Here is a 21266-nt window from a genome sequence, read left to right on the forward strand (position 1 = left end):
GCTTCAGATAACAAATAATACAGACTTCACAGAATTAGTGCAGAAAATTTGCTAACAAACAGAGACACACCCTCAATACTCAGCCAGGCAGCTCACAACTTTGCCTTAGTCTTCACTTCCTGCTTATGCCCAGCCTTAAGATCAGCCAGAGCAGGAGATTGGATCATTTTCAGGTTTTCCCTAAGCATTTGCACAGCTCAACAACTGTGCAGGCCCTTCTACATTCCCAGGAATATGATGGAGTTTTGCACAGCCCCTATGGACATCTTATGCCTCAGCTGTTTCTTCTAACCTTTTCGACTAGGATATTGTTTGGCCCAACTGTTCCAGTGTTTTATGAAAGTAGTAAACTACAATAAGCAGCAACAACACACTTTGGGGAAGACTTATTTCTAGAGTTCTCACCTTATATTAATTTTAATGTGAAGGTTTCATAAAAATATAATGAGAAATAGAAAAAAAAATGGAAGAAAGTATGGCCCATACACAGTAAGAAAATAATAATCAACTAAAAACTGTCCCTGAGGAAGACCAGATGTAGACTTCCAAGATAAAGACTTTAAATTAGTTGTCTTAAATACATTGAAATAACTAAAGGAAACAATGTCTATATAACTAAAGGAAAGCATGAGAAAAATGTCTCCCCATGTGGAGAATACCAATAAAGAGTTAGAATTTGGAAGAGAAACCAAATAGAATTCTGGGATTTAAAATTATAACAGTTGAAATGAAAAATTCACTAGAAGGATTCAACAGCAGAATTGAGCAAGCAGAAGAAAAAGAAAAAGTCAGAGAATTGGAAGATAAGCCAATCAAAGTCATGCAGTTTGATGAGCGGAGAGGAATATGAATGAAAAGCCATAAACAGAGTCTGTTACTGTCAGAAAATATGGTCTTTTTTTTTTGTATGCTGTATGGCAGGAGTAACATTTTATTCTTTTTCCATGTGATTATCATGTTATTGCAGCACCATTTGTTGAATTTTTGTTTTTTTTGGTTTTTTTTCCTTGTTTGTTTGGTTTGGGAAGTGCACGAGCTGGGAATCGAACCCAGGTCTCAGGCATGGCAAATGAGAATTCTACCACAGAACTACCCTTGCAGCCCCAGAAAACATGGTTTCAAGTACTCAGGCCTACCTGATCCAGCATCCAACAAAGAAACAAGTCTCTTCATCTTCCTGAGAAGATAAGTTTATTGAAGATGTATAATCAAGGAACTGGAAGAAAAATTTTCCAAAATCAGGACTGAGTGGGAAGGATGGTTTGGGCTTTTATAAACCCAAACAATCAAAGTAATGGCCAGGATCTGGAAGAGAAGAAAACAAGAGAAAAAAAATAGAAAGGGAAAAACTGTTTGGTCAACCTATGTTATACTAACATATGCATAATGGCGGTTCCAGAAGGAGAGAAGTGAAAAGAATAGATGAAGAATAATGGCCAAAAAAAAAAAAAATCCCAAATTTGATGAAAGACATAAATTTATATGTCAAACAAACTCAATAAACTCAAACCAAGCAGAGAAAACTCAAAGAGATCCACGAGACGCATTTTAATCAAACTCTTGAAGGCCAAAGGCAAAGGAAATTCTTGAAAGCAGCAGGAAATGATTCATTACATACAGGTGATCCTCAATAAGAGTAACAGCCAATTTTTACTCAGAACTTATGGAGAACAGAAGGGATGGGAAGATATAGTTAAAGCACTAAAAGAAAAGAAAAAGAAAAAAAAAACCCTGAGTGCCAGAAATTCAATGATTCGCAAACCTATCCTTCCATAATAAGGGGAAATTAGTACATAATTTCTGGCTGCAGGAACACCCCATATCTATGGTACCACAATGTGTTTGTTTGCTAGCTGCCAGATTGCAATATACCAGAAAGAGAACAGCTTTTAAAAAGGGTATTGAATACGTTGCAAGTTTATAGTTGTAAGGCCGTGAAAATGTCCAAATTAAGGCAAGGCTATAAGAGTGTCCAAATTAAAATGTTCAGGCAAAGATTTCTTGACTCAAGAAGGCTGATGCATCCATAATACCTCTTTCAGCTGGAAAGGGACATGGCAACATCTGCTAGCTTTCTCTCGCGGATTCTTGTTTCAAGAAGCTCCCCTGGGGGCATTTTCCTTCTTCATCTGCAAAGGTCTCTGGCTTGTGGACTCTGTCAGTTCTGGTGGCTCTAAAGCTTTTTCCAAAATGGTTTCCTCTTAAAGGGCTCCAGTAAGCAACCCCACCTGGAATGGGTGAAGACACATCTCCATGGAAACAATGCATCTCTTGATGTTTACTCAAGGAGCTCTGTGTGTGTGTGTATGTGTGTGTGCATGTGTGTGCATGTTGGGCACACACTTAATACTCAGCCAGGCCACTTACAACTTTGCCTTAGTCTTCACTTCCCACTTATGCCCAGCCTTAAGATCAGCCATAGCAGGAGACTGGGTCATTTTCAGGTTTTCTCTGAGCATTCGCACAGCTTGACAACTGTGCAGGCCCTTCTACGTTCCCAAGAATATGATTAAGTTTTTCAAAGGACATCTTATTCCTCAGCTTTTTCTGCTAAGCTTTTAGACTAGGATACTGTTTGGCCCTACTGTTCCCGTTACCCATGGCCTCAGGTAGCCAATACATTCAAATACTTGCCTTTAAATGTTTTTGAGAAATGCTCTTCAGAAAGAAGTTGTAAGCATTGGGTGAGCTCCTTGACAGGTAAAATAAAGAAAACTCTTCCCAGGGGGCTCTTTGCACCTGGCAGGTCAAATAATACCAATCATTGGGAATGAGGGTGTGAAGGCGTTCCAGCTCCGTTCTGCTGCCTACAGTTTAGGGTACACTCTGTTATTTTTCAAGGCCCCTACTGAGCTTGAGTGTAGAGGAGACAACTATGGCAAGTTGAACTCCACAACTCTAGCTGTTCTTTACTGAGATTCAGCTGCTTTACCTGGATAAGTTCTCCCAGGCTTTTGGAAGTCTTTGGTTAATTTCCGGATTTCTGAAAAAGTAGATTCTGACTTTTTTTGTTGCATTTATAGAGAGACAATTTTTCTGGGGCTTTTACTCAGCTGTTTTCATAGGTGTTTCTGGTCTGTACATGTTTCCAAGAATCTGAGGAAATCAACCTTCACAGGCAAAATCGGGCCTTTCTTTACCATTTATTTGAACTGTTGTCAGTAACTGACAAGTGTCAGGAGCAATTTTGCTCTCACAAATACAGCTTAAGCAAACACTGCCTTCTTATTCTGGTCGGTTTTGTACATGGTGTTGTATTTTTCTGTCTTTGAGATATTTAATCAAAATAAGAATGTAGATTGGTTTTAGAGTAAGAAGATGACGGAGATTTACAAACAGGAATTTCACGTTTCTAATGTTGTTTTTTTCTTTTACTTATGTTTTCGTGTATTTGTTTTTATTTTTTTTTTGCATGGGCAGGCACCAGGAATCAAACCCGGGTCTCCGGCACAGCAGGCGAGAACTCTGCCTGCTGAGCCATCATGGCCCGCTCGTGTATTTGTTTTTTAATGGCCAGGGGACTTCAAACTGTCCTTTTCCTCCCTATTTCTAATGTACTTTATCCATCACAGTGGGATATCATGGCAGGGAAATGAATTTTCCCTGCTTCTAAGCCAGGTTTTACCTACATCCAGCAGATGGCAGTAAAACCCAGGTTTGTGCATCTTTGGTCAAGGGATGTTTCACCACGTAAAGGAAGATTCCAAAGCTGAGGGTGCAGGGAGCACAGAGAAGAATGCTGCCTGAGACCTCAGTGTTCTCATTGTTTTACCTTGATCCAGTCAGGGATTGGATGACAAGTTTTCAAAAGAAAAATGTCATTAAAGGATTACAATAATAGATGGAGGAGATCAGCTCCGGTCCTTCAACTCTACACTCAGACCCAACCAATTCATCCACTTCTTGGTTGAAGGTCCTGATGAACCAAGGGAAAGGGACAGTCCACACGGCACTCAATAAGATCTTTCAACTCTTTCTTTAAGTGTAAGTGTACCTCACTATGGCTTCAAATGTAAAAATGTAATGTCCTAAAACATGCAGAAGCTGTGGTAATGATGGCAACAGTCTTATCATCAACCAAAAGACATTTGCATTCCACAGTGGAACTATATTCAGAGCCAGTTTACAAACGAAGTCAGCATGTCAGTCGCATCACGTTACATTCATCAGCTTCATTTTAATATGAGAATTGTTTAATCCTAGCAGATTACTGGAATATTGATCATAAGATTTCTGAAAATTTCTAAGAAAATGACAGTAATATAGCAGCACACTGCATCAAATACTGTCATTGCAAAAGCATTCAAAGTTAACATTATTTTGTGAATAAAATAATACAAGAATCAGTTTTATTCACTAAATTATTCAGCCATCTCACCTGTTTCTGTATGAACAGACACTCCCAGTTATACATCTAGTCATATCATATCTGCTGCAAAGTCTTGCCAGGCTGACTAAAAGTATCATTCTAGAGGGAACCAGCAGTGAGCCATGGAGTGAGTTGAAATTGGTGACATTTTTAATTAAAAAATTAGGAGATAATTTAAGTTGATTTTAAAAATATATTTTCTTTAAATTAATGACAACTGGAGAACTGAAGGGGATATGATAAGTGTCAGACAAATATAAAGGTAACATAAAAATAAAGCATAAATCAATAAAATGAGAAGCAAAAACAAAACAATAAGATATTAAATATAAAGTGCTTAAACATCCCTATTAAAAGGAACACTCTTGATTCATTTAATAAACAACTCCATAATTACTCTCAATAGAGGGAAATAATAATAATAAATAAAAGCAAAAAATGGACAGAGATAGAGCAAGACTATAAGAGGGAAAGATGTAGAGGTCACAATATTGCTATCGATGAGATCTTGATAATGAGTAATAGTCATAAGAATTCAATGAAACAGTGTTAAATTTGAAAAACTGTGTCATATACAAAGGAAACAAATATAATCCATAATTAAATTATAAAAGTCATGGAACTAAAATGAAAATAAAATGAAACATTCAACAATAATTTCTAGAAATATATAAAAATGTGAAGAGAACCCCGATGCATTATTGAATTTTGGCACAATATTACTTTTCTAAAAATAATATAGAAAAATAAGATGGATAAAAATAACTAGGAAATACTATTTAAAGAGTAAATTAGTGGCTAAGATTATGGGTACTGAAACTAAAAACAAGTAAAACAAGCTCTCTAAAATATTTATAAATCATAACCAAAAATCATCACATATTAAACTACAGTTATCATTTACTGAGCACCTACTATATGCAAGATCAAGGAACTGTAGATGCTGGTACATTGGAGTACTATCATTCACACCCAACCACTATTTCCCCAAGTCCATATGCTTTACAGTGCGTTATAATTAAAATTTATAATTTAGGCTAATTCATCAAGTGTAAGAAGATTGATCTTAGAAAATTGAAGATTGCATAACAAGTCTTCTCCGTATTGATGTACTCACAGCTGAAATTTTGAAATTATCATGTTTTTGCCCCTCATGAAAATTGCATTATGAATCAGGGTGTGTGCGCTCATGGAAGGAAGACACTATAAGGATTAGCTTGTCCAAAGGATCAATCCAAAGCATGTCAGTAAATAGGGTACCTTCCATTTGCATTCATATACACATATTTTCATAACTTGAAAATAAAACAGAATGAGGTTAACCATAGAGATCAAAGAAGTGAAGAGCGCAAGGAAACTAAAAACATAACAGCAGAATTAGAACCCAAATATAAGGGAGAAAGAATAGAAATGGCAGATCAGAACTGATGTCCTCCGATGAAAGACGAATGCCAAATTTCTCTAAATGAAGAAATGCAATTACTAAGAGATGAAAAGGATGATAGAAAATAAGGTGTAATGGAAATTAATGAATGGAGTTCCTTATAAGAGTGTAGGTACTCTTGAGGAATAAATAAGAATAGTCGCAGAAGAATCAGTATTCAAAGATATAGTGAAAGGTCATTACTCATATTTGATTAGAGACCTGAGTCAGTAGATGAGCAGAGACCAGCAGGACAAGACCTGGTGGGAAAGGCTGTGAAGTAGCTCCACTGCCCAGCGGGACTCTAGGTGTTCTAACCACTGTATACAAGTCCCCTAAGAGGCTGACATCCAACTGCAAGACGTTTTTCCCCAGTAACTAGGTTCATCTCATAACACAAAAGTCCTCCTTCTCATGGGACTGGTTAGGCACTGCCCTGAGGTCCCCATAAAAAGAGAGAGCAGCAGGGTGGGGGGTGTGGATTTCTTCCCCTGGAAATGATTCACTTCATTCCAGCTGTGACCTGTCCTTGCTTGCTTCCCCCAGTAAGAGGAGAATGGAGACAGTGTGTGCCTTACTGACTCTCTGCCTGTGAGTTCTACCCTGTACTGGGTGATGCTTGCAACATAGGAACCTTTCTCTTGACAGCAATCAAAAGGATTCAAACTGTGTGAGTCTTACTCTTTTCTTGAAAGAAAAATTTTACATGCAATCTGATAGGGACAGTTCATGTATAAGAGAGGGCTAATAAAAGATTATTGATTGTGTTGCTGCCTTGATGTTCATTCCAAACACAATATTAGAAAACACAGATAAATTTTTTCCATCCTTGTTCAGCATGCTAACAGATTTACTAGCTTAAAAGCTCTATTTTGGGGGGTTACTGGCCTTTCATTGTTTAAGTGTGAAGTTTCATTACAGTTATCCTGTTTCCATCCACTATGGAATATTAGGAACTTGAAAGTGGTTATAGCTGTGTTTACTTGAAGCTCTGAGAATTTACAGAGAATGTGAACATCCTTAACAAATCCTGCACTAGGTCCTGGATTTAGGAACTCAGTGAAACTTCTGTTATGGCCCTCTGAGTGAAAAAGGTCAGGGTCCTCTTGTTTTGTTATGATATAATTACATTGCATTGTTAAAAGTATGTGGGAATAAGAATCTTTGTAGATAATAGAGAAATAATAGTTATAACATATGCACTATCAATTGGTTTCGTCTTTGTGTTTTATCTTCCACATTACTCTGGTGACAAATCTTTTTCTCATGGAGGAAATATTAACCATGTGGGAAAGGGTGGCCTGCCTCCACAGTCCTGAGTTCCAAGGATGGGCAAGTCAAGAGATCTGAATCTTCAGCAGGAATTGCTGTTGAATATCAGAGAAAACTCTTTCCACCTGGATGGCTAAGACAGTTGAAACTGAATATAGACTCTACATGGCCGTCTTGATAATGGTGCACAAAGACATCTTCTAAAGGATGGAGGGATAAGACTCATCCCCAGGGATTTTGTTTGAGCTTATTAGATCCCATTAGAATTCCCACAAGAGTCAATGGTTTGCTCTTGCTATGATACTCACTGCTAAGGCATTGTTTACATTTTCTGTGTAGCCCAGATCCCAAATGTAACTAATTTTATAAGGACTTTTGTACGTCCATGTCCTTTGCTGTATGTAAGCTCCGCAAGGTCAGTGAGCACCCACCTCTTTCTCAAGGTTCTCTCTCAAAGGTTATTGAATGAATGAATGAATGAATGAATCTACTGCACTGCATAGTTTCCTATTTAGTTTGCAGAATTAATACTATGGGAAACTTCTTTATCTTAAAAGAACAGGAATGTCGTAAAACACAATAATAATTTATTAAACTTCTAAAACAGTAAGTAATATATTGTTTACAAAGCAAAATCGAACATATAATACAAAAATTAAAAGTTACTTTAAATGTTTAAATAAATAAATAAATGTTTTATGAAATAAAGTTCAGGTACAAGGCTTAGCTTAGTTTGCCAGATTCTGAAAATATGTGGTCATATATATGGCTCATAAAACTGATCAAAATATGCTAATTTTAAATCCAATTATTTTATAGCTGAAGCAAAAAATATCGCCTTTGAAATGACTGGAACAATAAGTCTCAGCTTGGATGATCATCTCTGGGAATCAGTTTCCTTCCTAATTCCTGAATTTTCTTGTATGGACATGAATGAAGAGAAGCCATCTCCTGATTTCCACTCTGACAACCTCCCAGGCACAGTGACTGTTTTTCTTCTCTTGTAGATAGAGATGGATTCTCTGGAAGTATCTCCTCACGGCCAGTGTGGGGTCCCTCACTTCCAGGAGAGATCCTTCTTCTCCCATCTCCTGCAGCAAACCGCCCATCATTGCACTCGATCAAAATATGCTAATTTTAAATCCAATTATTTTATAGCTGAAGCAAAAAATATCGCCTTTGAAATGACTGGAACAATAAGTCTCAGCTTGGATGATCATCTCTGGGAATCAGTTTCCTTCCTACATCCTGAGTTTCCTTGTGAGCACATGAATGAAGAGAAGCCATCTCCTGATCTCCGCTCTGACAACCTCCCAGGCACAGTGACTGTTTTTCTTCTCTTGCAGATAGAGATGGATTCTCTGGAAGTATCTCCTCACAGCCAGTGTGGGGTCCCTCATTCCCAGGAGAGATCCTTCTTCTCCCATCTCCTGCAGCAAACAGGTCTCAAGGTCCTCCAGCTGGCGGTGAAGTCCTGAGAGGAGCTGTTCCAGGAGGGTCGTGTTCCAAACAGCAGAGGAGGCCTCTGTGTGGAAGAGGTTGAAGATCTGCTGGAGCATCTCGTGGACGACAGACAGGGCCTGGGCCTTCTGGACCCGGCTGGCCTCCACCATCTCCTGGGGGAATCTGAAGCCAGTCCTGTCCTTCAGGCAGGAGAGAAGGGAGATTGTCCCCATTTGTCCCAACACTGTGAGGGTCTCCTGCTTTCCCATGTCAAGGCTCTGAGGCAGGTCACAGCTGAAGGAGCTGATGGGGCTGGAGAAGATCATCACCAACACCACCAGTGAAGGGACTGAAAAAGCCATTGGTGAGTTCCAAGGAGACCCTTTTCTGGCTGAGATGGGGGACCGTGAGCTTCGAACCAGGTTCTCTGAGGACCTTCTTCCATGTGTGCCATTTAAGTACTAAAGACAAGAAATTTCATTTTCTGAATTTCACCCAGACCTTTTTATTCCCCATTTTGGAATTTCCTGACTCCTAAGGGGCCTGAGAAGATGTATCTGTTGTAATTCTTTCTGTTTTCTTACACTGAGAGTTCAGCTTACCCATGAAAATACTAGAATTTCCAATCCAGTGGGATGCTTACATTTTAATAAACATCAATTTCTAATCGATTGAGCTGTCTGTATCCATTTTTCCTATGTTAAGAACTACCGCAAAGATTATTCCTAGGCTTCTTTTTAAATCTTCTTCCTCACCCTCTAGATATCCTTTATGGAAGTGTTGATATACAACTCAGGTATAAAAGATATGTCCTTTATGTACTTAGAGCCACTTGTGTTTTCTGTCATATCCTCAATCAGGTACTTGGTATCTCCTTAAACAAAAGGGTTCCATAGACTTCCTCAACCCATGGGAGCTTCCACATGCTTCATGCTGGTGTGGTTAATGAAAGATTGTAGATCTCAGAACAGGAAGAGAACTTGGTTCATCCTTATCCCTATTTTCTATTGGGGTATCTTTGTCCTCACTTTAAGAGGAGAATGAAACCATGCAAAGGGAAATTAGATGTGTGTGCATGTATTCATGCGTGTGTGTGTACGCACACTTGTGTGGTTTGGTAGGATGGGGAGAGTTATGTGGGTTGGTTGGATAATTGTTTCTAACTTCAAAGAGATATATTATATTTAAGTGTACAATTATTACTGTCTCCAAATAATCCCCTCACCTCACCTGTATTCCCATAAATGTAGTACACCTTGTTCTCATAGCCTAGACTTTTAGTGTTTAGTTTAGTCTTCTTAAAACACCCACAAACTTCTTAGAAGAGTTCCCTGAAGGAACATGTCAGCATACCTGCCCTAGAACACTTTAGAGGATCCTGTATTTTGCGATGGTAGGTTGGGGAATGGAATTGCTGTGCATATGCGCCTATATTATTTAATCTCCCAATTTTCCTTATCTTATTTCAAGCATCATTACATAATGTAGTCTGTATATGAATGGCTCAGAGTGTTCCATAATGACGTACTCTTTTTCTCAGGTGTACAATTAGTTTGATAGCCTCCTGTGTTCATAAGGGGAAGAGTTCTCCATCATAATTAAATCCATATACCCTAAATACCTTTATGATACGATTTTTTAAATTTGGTTTTCTTTATTCTACTTAATTGAAATATATACTGAATTGCCCATCATTGCACTGAGCCCAACTATCCCAAGATGGTTAGTCTGTCTTTAAAATGAGTAAAGTGCAGCAGTTAATAATGTTGAGACGTTCAGGCAGTTGGAATGTGAGCACTGGATTTCACTGAGGTTTGCGGCAGAGACGTTGTCCAGCCCTGTCCATTATTCTAGTTGTATCAGAATAATGACTAAATGATCCATTTTATTCTTTCTCATATTTTGCATAATTTAAAAATTGCTCCCTTTTCTTTTGTATTTGATTTTTCAGTGATTAAAAGATTTCCTAAAAAAACCTTCTCCTAATGCCCCTGTAAGGTTTCCAATTCCACACTGAGGTTTGCTCGGGAAGAGAAAACGCAATAATAATTAAAAAAAACTTCTTCTCTGCATGATTTTCGTGATATCATAAGATTTGTATCACTTTTGATATGCCTAGAAAGTAAAAGTAAGCAGTCAAGGAAAAGTAATACACATAAACAGAAGGAAAGTAAATGCTGATGATTCAAAAAGAGCAAGTGACATCTCCCCTCCTGAACACTGAAAAGAAACATGACACAGCTAACACCACCACCACAATTTTGGGGTGTTATACAGATCGACAGGTTTCAATGTAGTAGGGGGATGAGAGTGTTGAAACCGGAGATAGGTCCAGAAAGAGGGCATCTGGATCTTTAAAAGATGCTTTTGCATAAAAGGTTAATTTTTCAGCTTTGAAAGACCAGGGTATTTGCTTTTCCTATTTCTTCCCAGTTCTTTTCCCTGTCTTAATCATCGCCCCCATACGCCATCTTTCTCCCTCTCCTTCTTTTCCTCCTCTTTCTTTGTTTTATTTTTCCACTGGACACAGAGATGATCCAGCTCTACGGATTTAGTCACACGACTGATATTCAGAGGCTTGTACACTGACTGGTCTCCTCCATCTTCCCCTCCACACCCTCTCCCTCTCCTTCCCTCTCTCTCTCTCTCTGTCTCTAGGCTTTATTTTTCCACTGACCACAGAGATGCCCCAAACCCACGGATTTAGTCACAACAACTGATTCTCAGCCTAGACTGGCTGCACACTGAACGGCCATTTAAAGAGTGAGAGAGGTCAGGTGTCTCGGGAGCGAGCAGATGTTACGTTTAGACAGGACATTGCTTCCATCCACATATTCAAGTTCACGCAGAGAGGAAATGAGAGACAAAACTTGTGTTTTATTGGACTGAGAATAAAGGCGTGGATGCCCGTGATCTCGGGACGCATCCATCTAGCCTCGCAGCCGGCTGGGTGGTTTGCTCCGCGCCAGGAGTGGCCGACAGGCTTTGTGCGGACTTTATCCCGGTGTCGTTCTTAGTCCATCGCACAACCGTCATCAGGACACCCCAGGGCAGCGGGAACGACGGTCACCTCCGCGTAACGGGAGCGAGGTGACAACGGTCTCACAGCCGCTACGAACGGGAGCTGCGCCTCGCCCCAGGCGCCCAGCTGACGACACCGGCGGCCCTGCGGCTCGACCCCGCGCTGACGCGGTGGCGGCGACGTGCGCTGCGGCCCCGAGGAGCGGGCCGAGCCCGCGGAGGCCTGGCGCGGTGGCGGTGGCGGGGGCGGGGACGGGGGCGGGTCCCGGGTCCCGCGTCGGCCCCTTTGCGCGCGGGGGGAGCCGCCGCCAGTGGGTGAGGAGGCTGCGGGGCGGAAGGCGGCCGGAGGGGGGCGCCCGCGGGACCTGCCGCCCCTGCCCCTGCGGGCCCAGCACCCTCGCCGCAGCCACGCACTGACCCAGGTTGTGGACGTATTTTCTGATGAAACTGGATTGCAATGATTTTCATGACATTTGTATATTTAGATATGTACATATATATGTTTTAGTTTTGCATTTGCCTTAAAGTGCCGTGAGAAAATTTGCACATTTCAAGGTGGTCTTAGCCACCTCCTTGATTTGGGTGCTCTTGGATTTTTTTCCTGCTGCTTTACTTCAATGAATGCAACAAATATGATGAAAAAAGGGAAAGAGGATTTCCTGCTGGAGATATTCTAGCGGCGGTACAGAAGCTCATGAAGGTCCTGGAGAAATGGGGAAACCAGTCGTCATTCCTAAAGAAGATCAAGAAAATATGAAAAAGATGTTTGAAATCGATCAGTTCAACTTACTGGCGAGTGAGATGATTGCCCTCAGCAGAGCTTCACCAGATGTGAGGTTAGAAGGGTGTAAACAAAGGTTTATCGGGATAATCTTCCTACAACAAGTGTGGTGATTGTTTTCCACAGTGAGACTTGGAGCACATTTCTGCGAACTGTCCATATGGTGATTAAATTGCTCACCAAGACATATGTTAGAAGAAATTGTTCTGGTGGATGATGCCAGTGACAGAGACTTTTTGAAAAGACCTCTAGAGAGTTCTGTGAGGAAATTAAAAGTACCAGTTCATGTAATTCGAATGGAAGAACTTTCTGGGGTGATCAGAGCTAGATTAAAAGGCAGTGCTGTGTCCGAAGGTCACCTTCTTCGATTGTCTTGTGAACCTGTAGTGGCATGGCTGGAGCCTCTCTTAGCCAGGATTAGACACGACAGGAAACCAGGGGCATGTCCAGTCGCTGATGTGATCAGTGATGATACTGTGGAGTCCACGGCGGGTTCTGACATGACCTAGGGTGGATTCCACTGGAAGCTCACTTTTCGCTGGTATCCTGTTCCCTAGAGAGAAATGGACTGAAGGAAAGGTGATCGACTCCTCCTGTCATAAAACCAGCAATAGCAGAAGGGCGTTTTCAATAAGCAGAGATTACTTTCAGGAAATTGGAACATGTGATGCTGGAACAGTTGGGGAGAAGAAGACCTAGAAATGTCCTCTAGGACTTGGCAGTGTGGGGGTACTTCAGAAATTGGTACCTGTTCACATGTTGGACATGTGTTTCGTAAAGCTACACCTTACACATTTCCAGGAGGCCCAGGGCAGGTTATCAATAAAAAATAACAGATGACTTGCAGAAGTTTGGGTGGATGAATTCAAGAATTTCTTCTATATAATTTCCCCAGGTGTTACAAAGGTAGATTATGGAGATATATCATCAAGTCTTGGTCTAAGACAAAAGTTACAATACAGACCTTCCTCTTGGTACCTGGAGAATATTTATCCTAATTCTCAAATTCCACATCACTATTTCACTTTGGCAGAGAAACGTAGTACGGAAACACATCAGTGTCTGATAACATGACTAGAACAGCAAAATAAAAAGTTGAAATAATTAACAGTCATGGTATGGGAGGTTATCAGGTTTTTTCTTATACTGCCAACCAAGAAATTGGAACAGATGACCTTTGCTTGGATGTTTCCAAACTTAACGGTCCGGCATAATGCTCCAATGACACCCCCTAATAGCAGCCACCTGTGGGAGTGCGACGCAGTGAAGTTCAGCCTGCAGCAGCGGACATGCGTCAGTGCCTGGGGAAAGCGCCGGAGGAGGAGAGCCGGGGGCCGGGCGTCAGGGGTGTGATAGAAGCTGGTCCCAGCTGTGGTTTCTCAGAAACATCGCCCTTCCAGAAATATCCTGAGACCAAGTTTACGAAAAAAAGAACAAAAATAAGGATTGATTGGATTACTTCAACATACGTTTCTGCCACATTCTTAAGTAGCAAAAAGGGAAAAGTACTTCCCTACTCTGCGGGATGTAAGGCTTATCATCCATTAAAACTTAAGACTCCTCTAGCTTTTCCCTACTGTGGACCAGCCTTCCTGTCCAAGGCCGTGAAATACATACAAGTGAGCACACTGATGTTTACAAGACTGAAAGAGTCTCTCATCAAGAATCATTGTAAAGAAAATTTAGACTGTGAAACAACCAATAAACTGTACTTTCTGGAGAGCTGCACTTTTTATGGTTTGCTTGCACATTGGTAGTTTCTGCTGAATGTGCTATCATGATGAAGAGAGTTCCAAGATTTTTTTTCCTGATTAGAACTGGTAGCCAGTGTATTATATTGATACAAAAAGAAACATAAAAGAATTGGATACTGATTCTAAATCATGTAAACAACATCTTTACAATAATTTAAATAAACAGTATTAAACAGCATTTAAAGAATATTAAATCAGAACTATGGGATATATCATTTGGTATAGTATAGTTTCAGATTTCTATATAAATTTTATGCTTCAGTGGGGAAAATAACTGATTCCAATGACATTTATTTTGTTTCTTTTGTGATAATCATGGATGCCTTCCTTGTGGTGATGAAATTGATGTGGGAAAATATGGTGCTTTGAGAATAGTTTTAATGTTTCTCACAGTTGTTTTTTTAATTTGGTCTGTGAGGGTTGGAATTATAATTTTTTCTGGTTTTCTAAAAAAAATGGAATTTTAATGTAATGTGTGGTCTCAGTAAAGAAGTAGATATCTCAGTTGCTCTTGAGTCAAGTGGCTTGTAGACTTTTACACTCAAAAAAGTTATTAAATTAAAGAAGTATTTGCAAAGTCCCATTGGGTTGATGGTGAGAATGGGGGAAAATTCAACTTCTCATTTGGAGAATTCCTGATATTCTTGCAAGCAGTGGGGACAACCACATCAATAAGGCAAGCCTCAGTTTTGGGGTTTGTCCCTATGACGCTTATCCCTGCAAAGGATAGGCTAAGCCTACTTAAAATTAGACCTAAGTGTCACCCCCACAGAACCTCTTTTGTGGCTGAGATGTGGCCTCTCTCTCAACCAACTCGGCAAACAAACTCACTGCCCTCCCCTTTCTACAAGGGACATGACTCCCAGGGGTGTGACCCTCCCTGGCAATGTGGGGCAGAAATCCTAGAATGAGCTGGGATTCAGCATCAAGGGATTGAGTTAACCTTCTTGACTAAAAGGGGAAAGAGAGAAATGAGACAAAGTAAAGTCAGTGGCTGAGAGTTTCCAAACAGAGTGGAGAGGTTATCCTGAAGGTTATTCTTACGCAGTATATAGATAGCAACTTTATAGTTTAAGGTATATTAGAGAGGCTAGAGGGAAGTGCTTGAAACTGTAGAGCTGTGTTCCAGTAGCCATGTTTCTTGAAGATGATTGTATGATGACAGCTTTCGCAATATGACTTTGTGATTGTGAATACCTAGTCTCTGATGCTCTCTTTATCTACGGTATGGACAGATGAGTAAAAAATATGGATAAAAAAACAATAGGGGGAACAAAGGTTAAAATACATTGGGTAGATCGAAATACTAGTGGTCCTTGAGAGGAAGGAGAAAGCAATATGGTATGTATGAATTTTTAATTTTTCTTTTTATTTCTTCTTCTGGAGTGGTGCAAGTATTCTTGAAAAATGATCATGGTGATAGATATAGAGCTAAGTGATGATATGGTGAGGCATTGATTGTACATCATGTATGGAATGTTTGTATGTAAAGAATGTTTGTGTTTGTATGTTCTTTATCAATAAAAATATTTTTTTTAAAAGTATTAAATTTTCAACTCTTAACTTGATTCAATTGTTTATGCTTAATACCCAGGATTCATACTACTCTATTACAGATTTGTTTTCCACAGCAATAAATCTTCAGATCTTTATTTATAATTCTACTCAATGAAAAATCTACAGAAATTATTTATTATTTGGGTATTTGGAGGTGATACATTTGATGCTTTTTGGGGGAACCGTTTACATTCCATATTCAGATGTGCTTCATGGTCAAGAGCATATTTATATTTGATGCTCAAATTGTAATGTGTATCTGCTGTTTTTTTTAAAAATAAAATATGACTTAAAATGTTTAATTGGCATTTTTTAATGTTAGCCAAAGAAGTGCAGCTATTATTCCATATTACTCATCCTGCATTTCTTCCCTAAATTCCATTTACTTCCCTAAATTCCATTTAAGTTGAATCAGTTTTCTTTTTTCTCTGATTTTTAATACCACAAAACAGCCTGAGTATCAATTAAAAGCAATGTTGAGGTGGGCCACAGTGGCTTGGTAGGCTGAGTTCTCGCCTGCCATGCCTGAAATCTGGGTTTGAATCCTGGTGCCTGCCCATGCGAAAAAGAGTAAGTTAATGTTATAAAAGGAAACCCCCAGTGAGACAGTTTTCTTGATATGAAAAGCAGTCCATTGACAAAAGTACATATTTTTTTCCTTCTGATTTCTAAGAGTATGTTTAATGCTCTTCTTTTCTTTGATTATCAAAGACTCTCACTGCAGGCAGTACTATTTCTTGTGCTTAAGAATGTTTCTGAAAGTCACATCACTATAATAACCTGCCAAATTGAATGCACACACAGTTTCTTGAATCCTGTTCAAGTTAATTGACATCAAGGACATGTAGATGCTTTGGAGAGAGGACATAATACAGAATACATAAACTCTGTACCCAGGAAATTTGAAATGAAGCAGGGTCTATATTTTTATTTTTACTCCATGAGCTGTGTTAGTTCTATTTTCAGTAGGCTAAATGCTTCAATAAACCTGATGTCTAATCAATAATTTCCGTGATCAAAAAATAAAATAAAATAAATCATGTCAGATTTTATGGGCTCATCAGCCATTTAGAACAGAGAAATGCATCTTTCATTTGGTATAAGTGAAAAAACTTTATAATTTTTGTTTTACTATTTAAATTGTTAGTATATTTATGTTGTTCACAGTGTTTAAGTATTTATTGTCAATTAAACTCTTATTTAATATTGTATTTTGTACAAGACTATACTGTAAATTCTTTAGTTATGGGAAATAAATGCCATTTGAAGAAAACTATTTTCTTGCTTCGCATACTTTCTTAATATAAAGATAATCCAAAGCATTTTCTCACAAAATAAACGCAGGCAAAGTACGTGAATGAAGAAGTGAGAAACCCAGTACCAGTCATATGATGATGGGCATTTTGAGTAGGTATTGAATTTGATTCCCCAAGACATAACTTAGCTCCAGAAACAAGAGCTCCATGATGAAGAGCCCAAGCTATGGACTTTATGACTCCGTAACATTTGCCATGATTTATTTTTAATATGGCGTAAAAACAGTGATGGACATTGCCACCTCAGTCTTGGAAATAGCAAATCAGTGACCAGATGAACTGTTTTGAGAATCAGGATGTTCATTATCTCTGGAGGATTCTTTTGAGCTTGTTACTGAAGAGAAACCACCTTCTGATTTCAATCAAATCACCTCCCAGGCACAGGAACTGAGTTGCTTCTCTTTCAGATACACCTTGACTCCTTGGAAGAGCCTCCTCACAGTCAGGCAGGGGCTCTCACTTCCCAGGGGTGTCTGATCTTCCTTCATTTCCTTCTCCAAACATGTCTCCAGGTCATCCAGGTGCTGGTGAAATCCAAAGAGGAATGTGTCTAGCAGGGTCTCATCCCAGGCCAGAAAAGAACCACTTGCGGTGAAAAGGTTGAAATTTGCTAGAGTAGCTCAAGCTGGACAGTAGTGGCACCTTCTTCTCAAACTGGTTCTGGTTCATGAGTATCTGAGGACATCGGAATCATTCCTGTCCTTCAGACATGACAGGAGGGAGCTGCTCTCCATGTGACTCACCAGTGTGAAGGTTCCTGATGGCCACAGCTTCCAGGCCCAACACAGGCCAGACAACAGGTGGGGAAGGGGCAGAGCCTCAGCAGAGCCATCAGCACAGAGCCTGGGAGGGCCCCTGGGGAGCTGGTGACTCTGCAGAGCTGCCTGGAGAGGGAGCCTCACCTCAGCACGTGGTGGGGACACTTGGTGCTTACAGCACACAAACCTTCATTTTCTGGGTTTTTCTAGTTTACCCGTTTAGTTTCCCTTCCTAAGGTTTTTGGGTGTTTCTGAATTCAATTAAAAAAAGAACATCTATCAACATGAGTACCTGATGGAAGACTCCAAAGCAAGAAGTGCCATGTAGTATCTGCCAGAGCTTTAAAACATATTTTTTCACACCTTCTTGGTTGTACCTTGGGAGAAAATTCTAGACAATTTCAGAGAACAGTGATTATAGGGAATGTAATATTACCCAAAGGTTTTCACGGAATCACCTCATTGCATCTGTAAAGAGTTTTAAAATAATATCAATATTAATGGCCATAATTTATTATATACAGGCTCTAAGCTAAGTGATGCACAAACATAATTTCATTGAATCTTCACAGTTTCCCTTTGATATAATCATCATTGTCACTTATATTTTAAAAATGAAGAAATAGAAAACTCAAAGAGGATCCAGAGCTGAACGTAAAATTATATGAATGGTAGCTTAACCCTAAATGGTCCGCCCTCCACCTTAACTCTTTAGCCTTAAGCCTTTAGCTGCTCTCTGCACACTGGTAATGAAGTCATCACCCTAACTAGTCGTCTGACTTCTGACCTTTCACTGGACTATGAGCTCCCTGAGGGCAGTAGCACTGTTCCTAGATTCTAGAGCAGTGTCTGTCACAGGAGCAGACAAAGGAGTCTCTGCCCTCAGCAAGTACAAAAAGGAGTACATGTTCCAAAGAGTGTGTAACATAGCATTAAAGAACTCTGATGGAAATACGAAGGCTTCTAAAAAGAAAAGTAGTAAAAACTAATTTAGATGGATGCTTTAACATTCTGATTAATTTCTGAAAATATCTCATGTGGGAAAGGGGAGTTTCAGAGATCCAGTTGAACCCAAAAAACTAACATCATTTATTTGAAAGACAGGGCTGGAAATTAATAGGTGTTAAGCAACCTGTATTCTATGTATATGGATTCTGGTCTATCTGGAAAGAGCCAGAGATGCTTCCAATGAATAGGAAAAAATGAGAGATAGATGGCAGGAACTTATTTGGTTTTATGTATATCAGGGAAAATGTCTGATTCAGAAGAGACTTTGCCTTTCATGGTTCTGGGGCTAGGCAGCCCGGGTTCAGATCACAGCTCTAGTGTGTCCTGGCTGTGAGACCTTTGCCCCCTCACTCCTGTTACACAGACATGACCATCGTTCCTACTATGTCGGGATGCCCTGAAGATGGTTGTTGTGATGAACTTGTAACAACATCAGGAAAAGTAAGCACAAGACCTGTTAGCCACTCCCGTAATGGAGATAAGCAATCCAGCCAACTATGGAAGCTAAATGGATAGTTCCCCGAGATGATCTACTTCCATTTCTTTAATTCTCAGCTCAAAAAACAAAAAAACAAATCCCATAATTTAGTTCCGGTTTCATCTTTGTGTGAGCTTGAACACGTGTATGGAAGTAATGCTGTGTCCAAATAAATAACATCTATTCGCTCCTGAGATAGGTAAAATCTCTTGAAATTACTTGAATGGCCGTTCAGTTTACAAGCCCCTCACTGTTTAATGTCAGTTGATGACTAAATCCATGGAGTTGGATCATTTTGTGGTTAGTGGAAAAATAAAATGCAGAGAGAGAGAGGAAAGGGAGAGAAGATGGAGGAGGAGGGGGATGAGAAGAGAGATAAAAGAACTGGGAAGAAATTAAGTAAGAAAAAAATTCCCTGAACTTTAAAGTTGAAAATTAGTCTTATAAATAACAGCCTTTCTTAAAGATCCAGCTGCCCTCCTTCTGGAGCTATCTGGGTCTTCAACAGTCTCATCCACCTGCTGCATTGAAACCTTTCATTGTATATAATCCCCTGATTCATTGTGGTGACATTAGCTGTGTCATTTTGTCATTTCAGGACAGATGTCACTTCCTCTTTTGCAATTTTCACCATTTCCTTTCCTTTTGTCTATGTGTGTAACTTTTCAATGACTGCTTACTTTTACTTTCTAGGAATATTAAAAGTGAGCCAAATATTCTGATGTCACAAAAATCATGCTGAGAATGTTATCTTTTGTTCATTACATTTTCTCTTCCCTTTTTTGCAACAAACCTCAAAGTGAAATTGGAAACATTGCAGGGATATTAGGAAAACGTTTTATCAGTGCAATTACAAATACCAAAGAAGAGGGAACAATTTTTAAATTATATATAAAATGTAAAAAAATAAATGGATCACTTAGTCATTATTTTGATAAAGCTAAAGTAATGGACTGGACTGAATGTCTCTGCCACAAAGCAACAAAAAGCCTAGTGCACACATTCTGTTTGCATGTTTCTACAATAGTAAGACATAACTCATTTTGAGGGTAGATTAAATATCTTGGTATAAGTGCAATCATGGGCAGTTCAGTACTTATCTCAATTAAGTAGAATAAAGAAAACCAAATTTGACAAACTGTGTATCATAAAGCTATTTAAGGTATATGGATTTAATTGTGATGGAAACTAGTTCCCTTATGAAGAGAGGAGGCTATCAGAGTTGTTGTACACCTGAAAAAAAAGAGTATGTCACTGTTGACCATCCTGAGTCATTCACATACATACCAAACTATATGGTGATGCTTGAATTAACAGAGGGAACTTGGGAAATTAGGAAATGTAGGCTCATATGCACAACCATTCCACTCCCCACAACCACCATCACAAAAAACAGGATTTTCTAAAGGATTCTAGGAAAGGTGTGCTTACGTGCTCCTTACTTACAAGGGATGATTCTAAAAGTTTGTAGGTTTTGTAGGAACACTAAACTAAATATTAAAAGTGTAGGCTATGTGAGAGTGTGTACTACATTTGTGGAAATACAGGTGAGAAGAGAGGATGCTTTGAAAGAAATAATAATCATGGGGCACTTGAATACATGTCTTTGAAACTAGAAACAATCATCCAATCAAATCATACAACCCTCCCCATCCTATCCAACCACACAACTGTGCATAAACAGACAGACACACAAACACACGCACACACATTTAATTCCCCTTTGTGTGTTTTCACTATCATCTTAAGTATGGAGCAAAGATAGTCCAGCAATAGAAAATGGGGATAAGTATGAATCAAGTTCCTTTCTTGATCTGAGATACAACCTTTTATGAACTATACCAACATGAACCAGGTTATAGCTCCTATGTGTTGAAGGAAGTCAATGGAGCGCTTTGTTTTAGGCTACCATGTGCCCGGTATTGAGGGTATGACAGAAAACACAAGTGGATCTATGCACATAAAGGACAATATCTTTCAAACTTGATTAGTATAGCAACAATTCCATGAAAGATGCCTGAGGGGGCGTGGAATTAAATTTAAAAAGAAGCCTAGGAATGATTTTTTAAAAGTTGTTCTTAACATA

General features: G+C 39.4%; 1 protein-coding gene and 2 pseudogenes across 1 annotated transcript; 1 reads left to right on the plus strand and 2 right to left on the minus strand.

Annotated features, from left to right (window-relative positions):
- Window positions 1-8305: 8305 nt before the first annotated feature.
- Window positions 8306-8869, minus strand: LOC143656442 (interferon omega-1-like). The gene has a single exon (XM_077128588.1). The coding sequence runs from the start codon at window positions 8867-8869 to the stop codon at window positions 8306-8308; it is 564 nt and encodes a 187-aa protein (XP_076984703.1).
- Window positions 8870-12202: 3333 nt separating this feature from the next.
- Window positions 12203-14129, plus strand: LOC143673488 (polypeptide N-acetylgalactosaminyltransferase 1 pseudogene; annotated as a pseudogene).
- Window positions 14130-17239: 3110 nt separating this feature from the next.
- LOC143656451 (interferon alpha-2-like) lies at window positions 17240-18018 on the minus strand (annotated as a pseudogene).
- Window positions 18019-21266: the final 3248 nt, after the last annotated feature.

This window comes from Tamandua tetradactyla, chromosome 2 (assembly GCF_023851605.1).
Source record: "Tamandua tetradactyla isolate mTamTet1 chromosome 2, mTamTet1.pri, whole genome shotgun sequence".
Taxonomy (NCBI): domain Eukaryota; kingdom Metazoa; phylum Chordata; class Mammalia; order Pilosa; family Myrmecophagidae; genus Tamandua; species Tamandua tetradactyla.

Coding starts and splice junctions, on each gene's coding strand:
- LOC143656442 (XM_077128588.1), bottom strand. CDS start 8,869: ATGGCTTTTTCAGTCCCTTCACTGGTGGTGTTGGTGATGATCTTCTCC.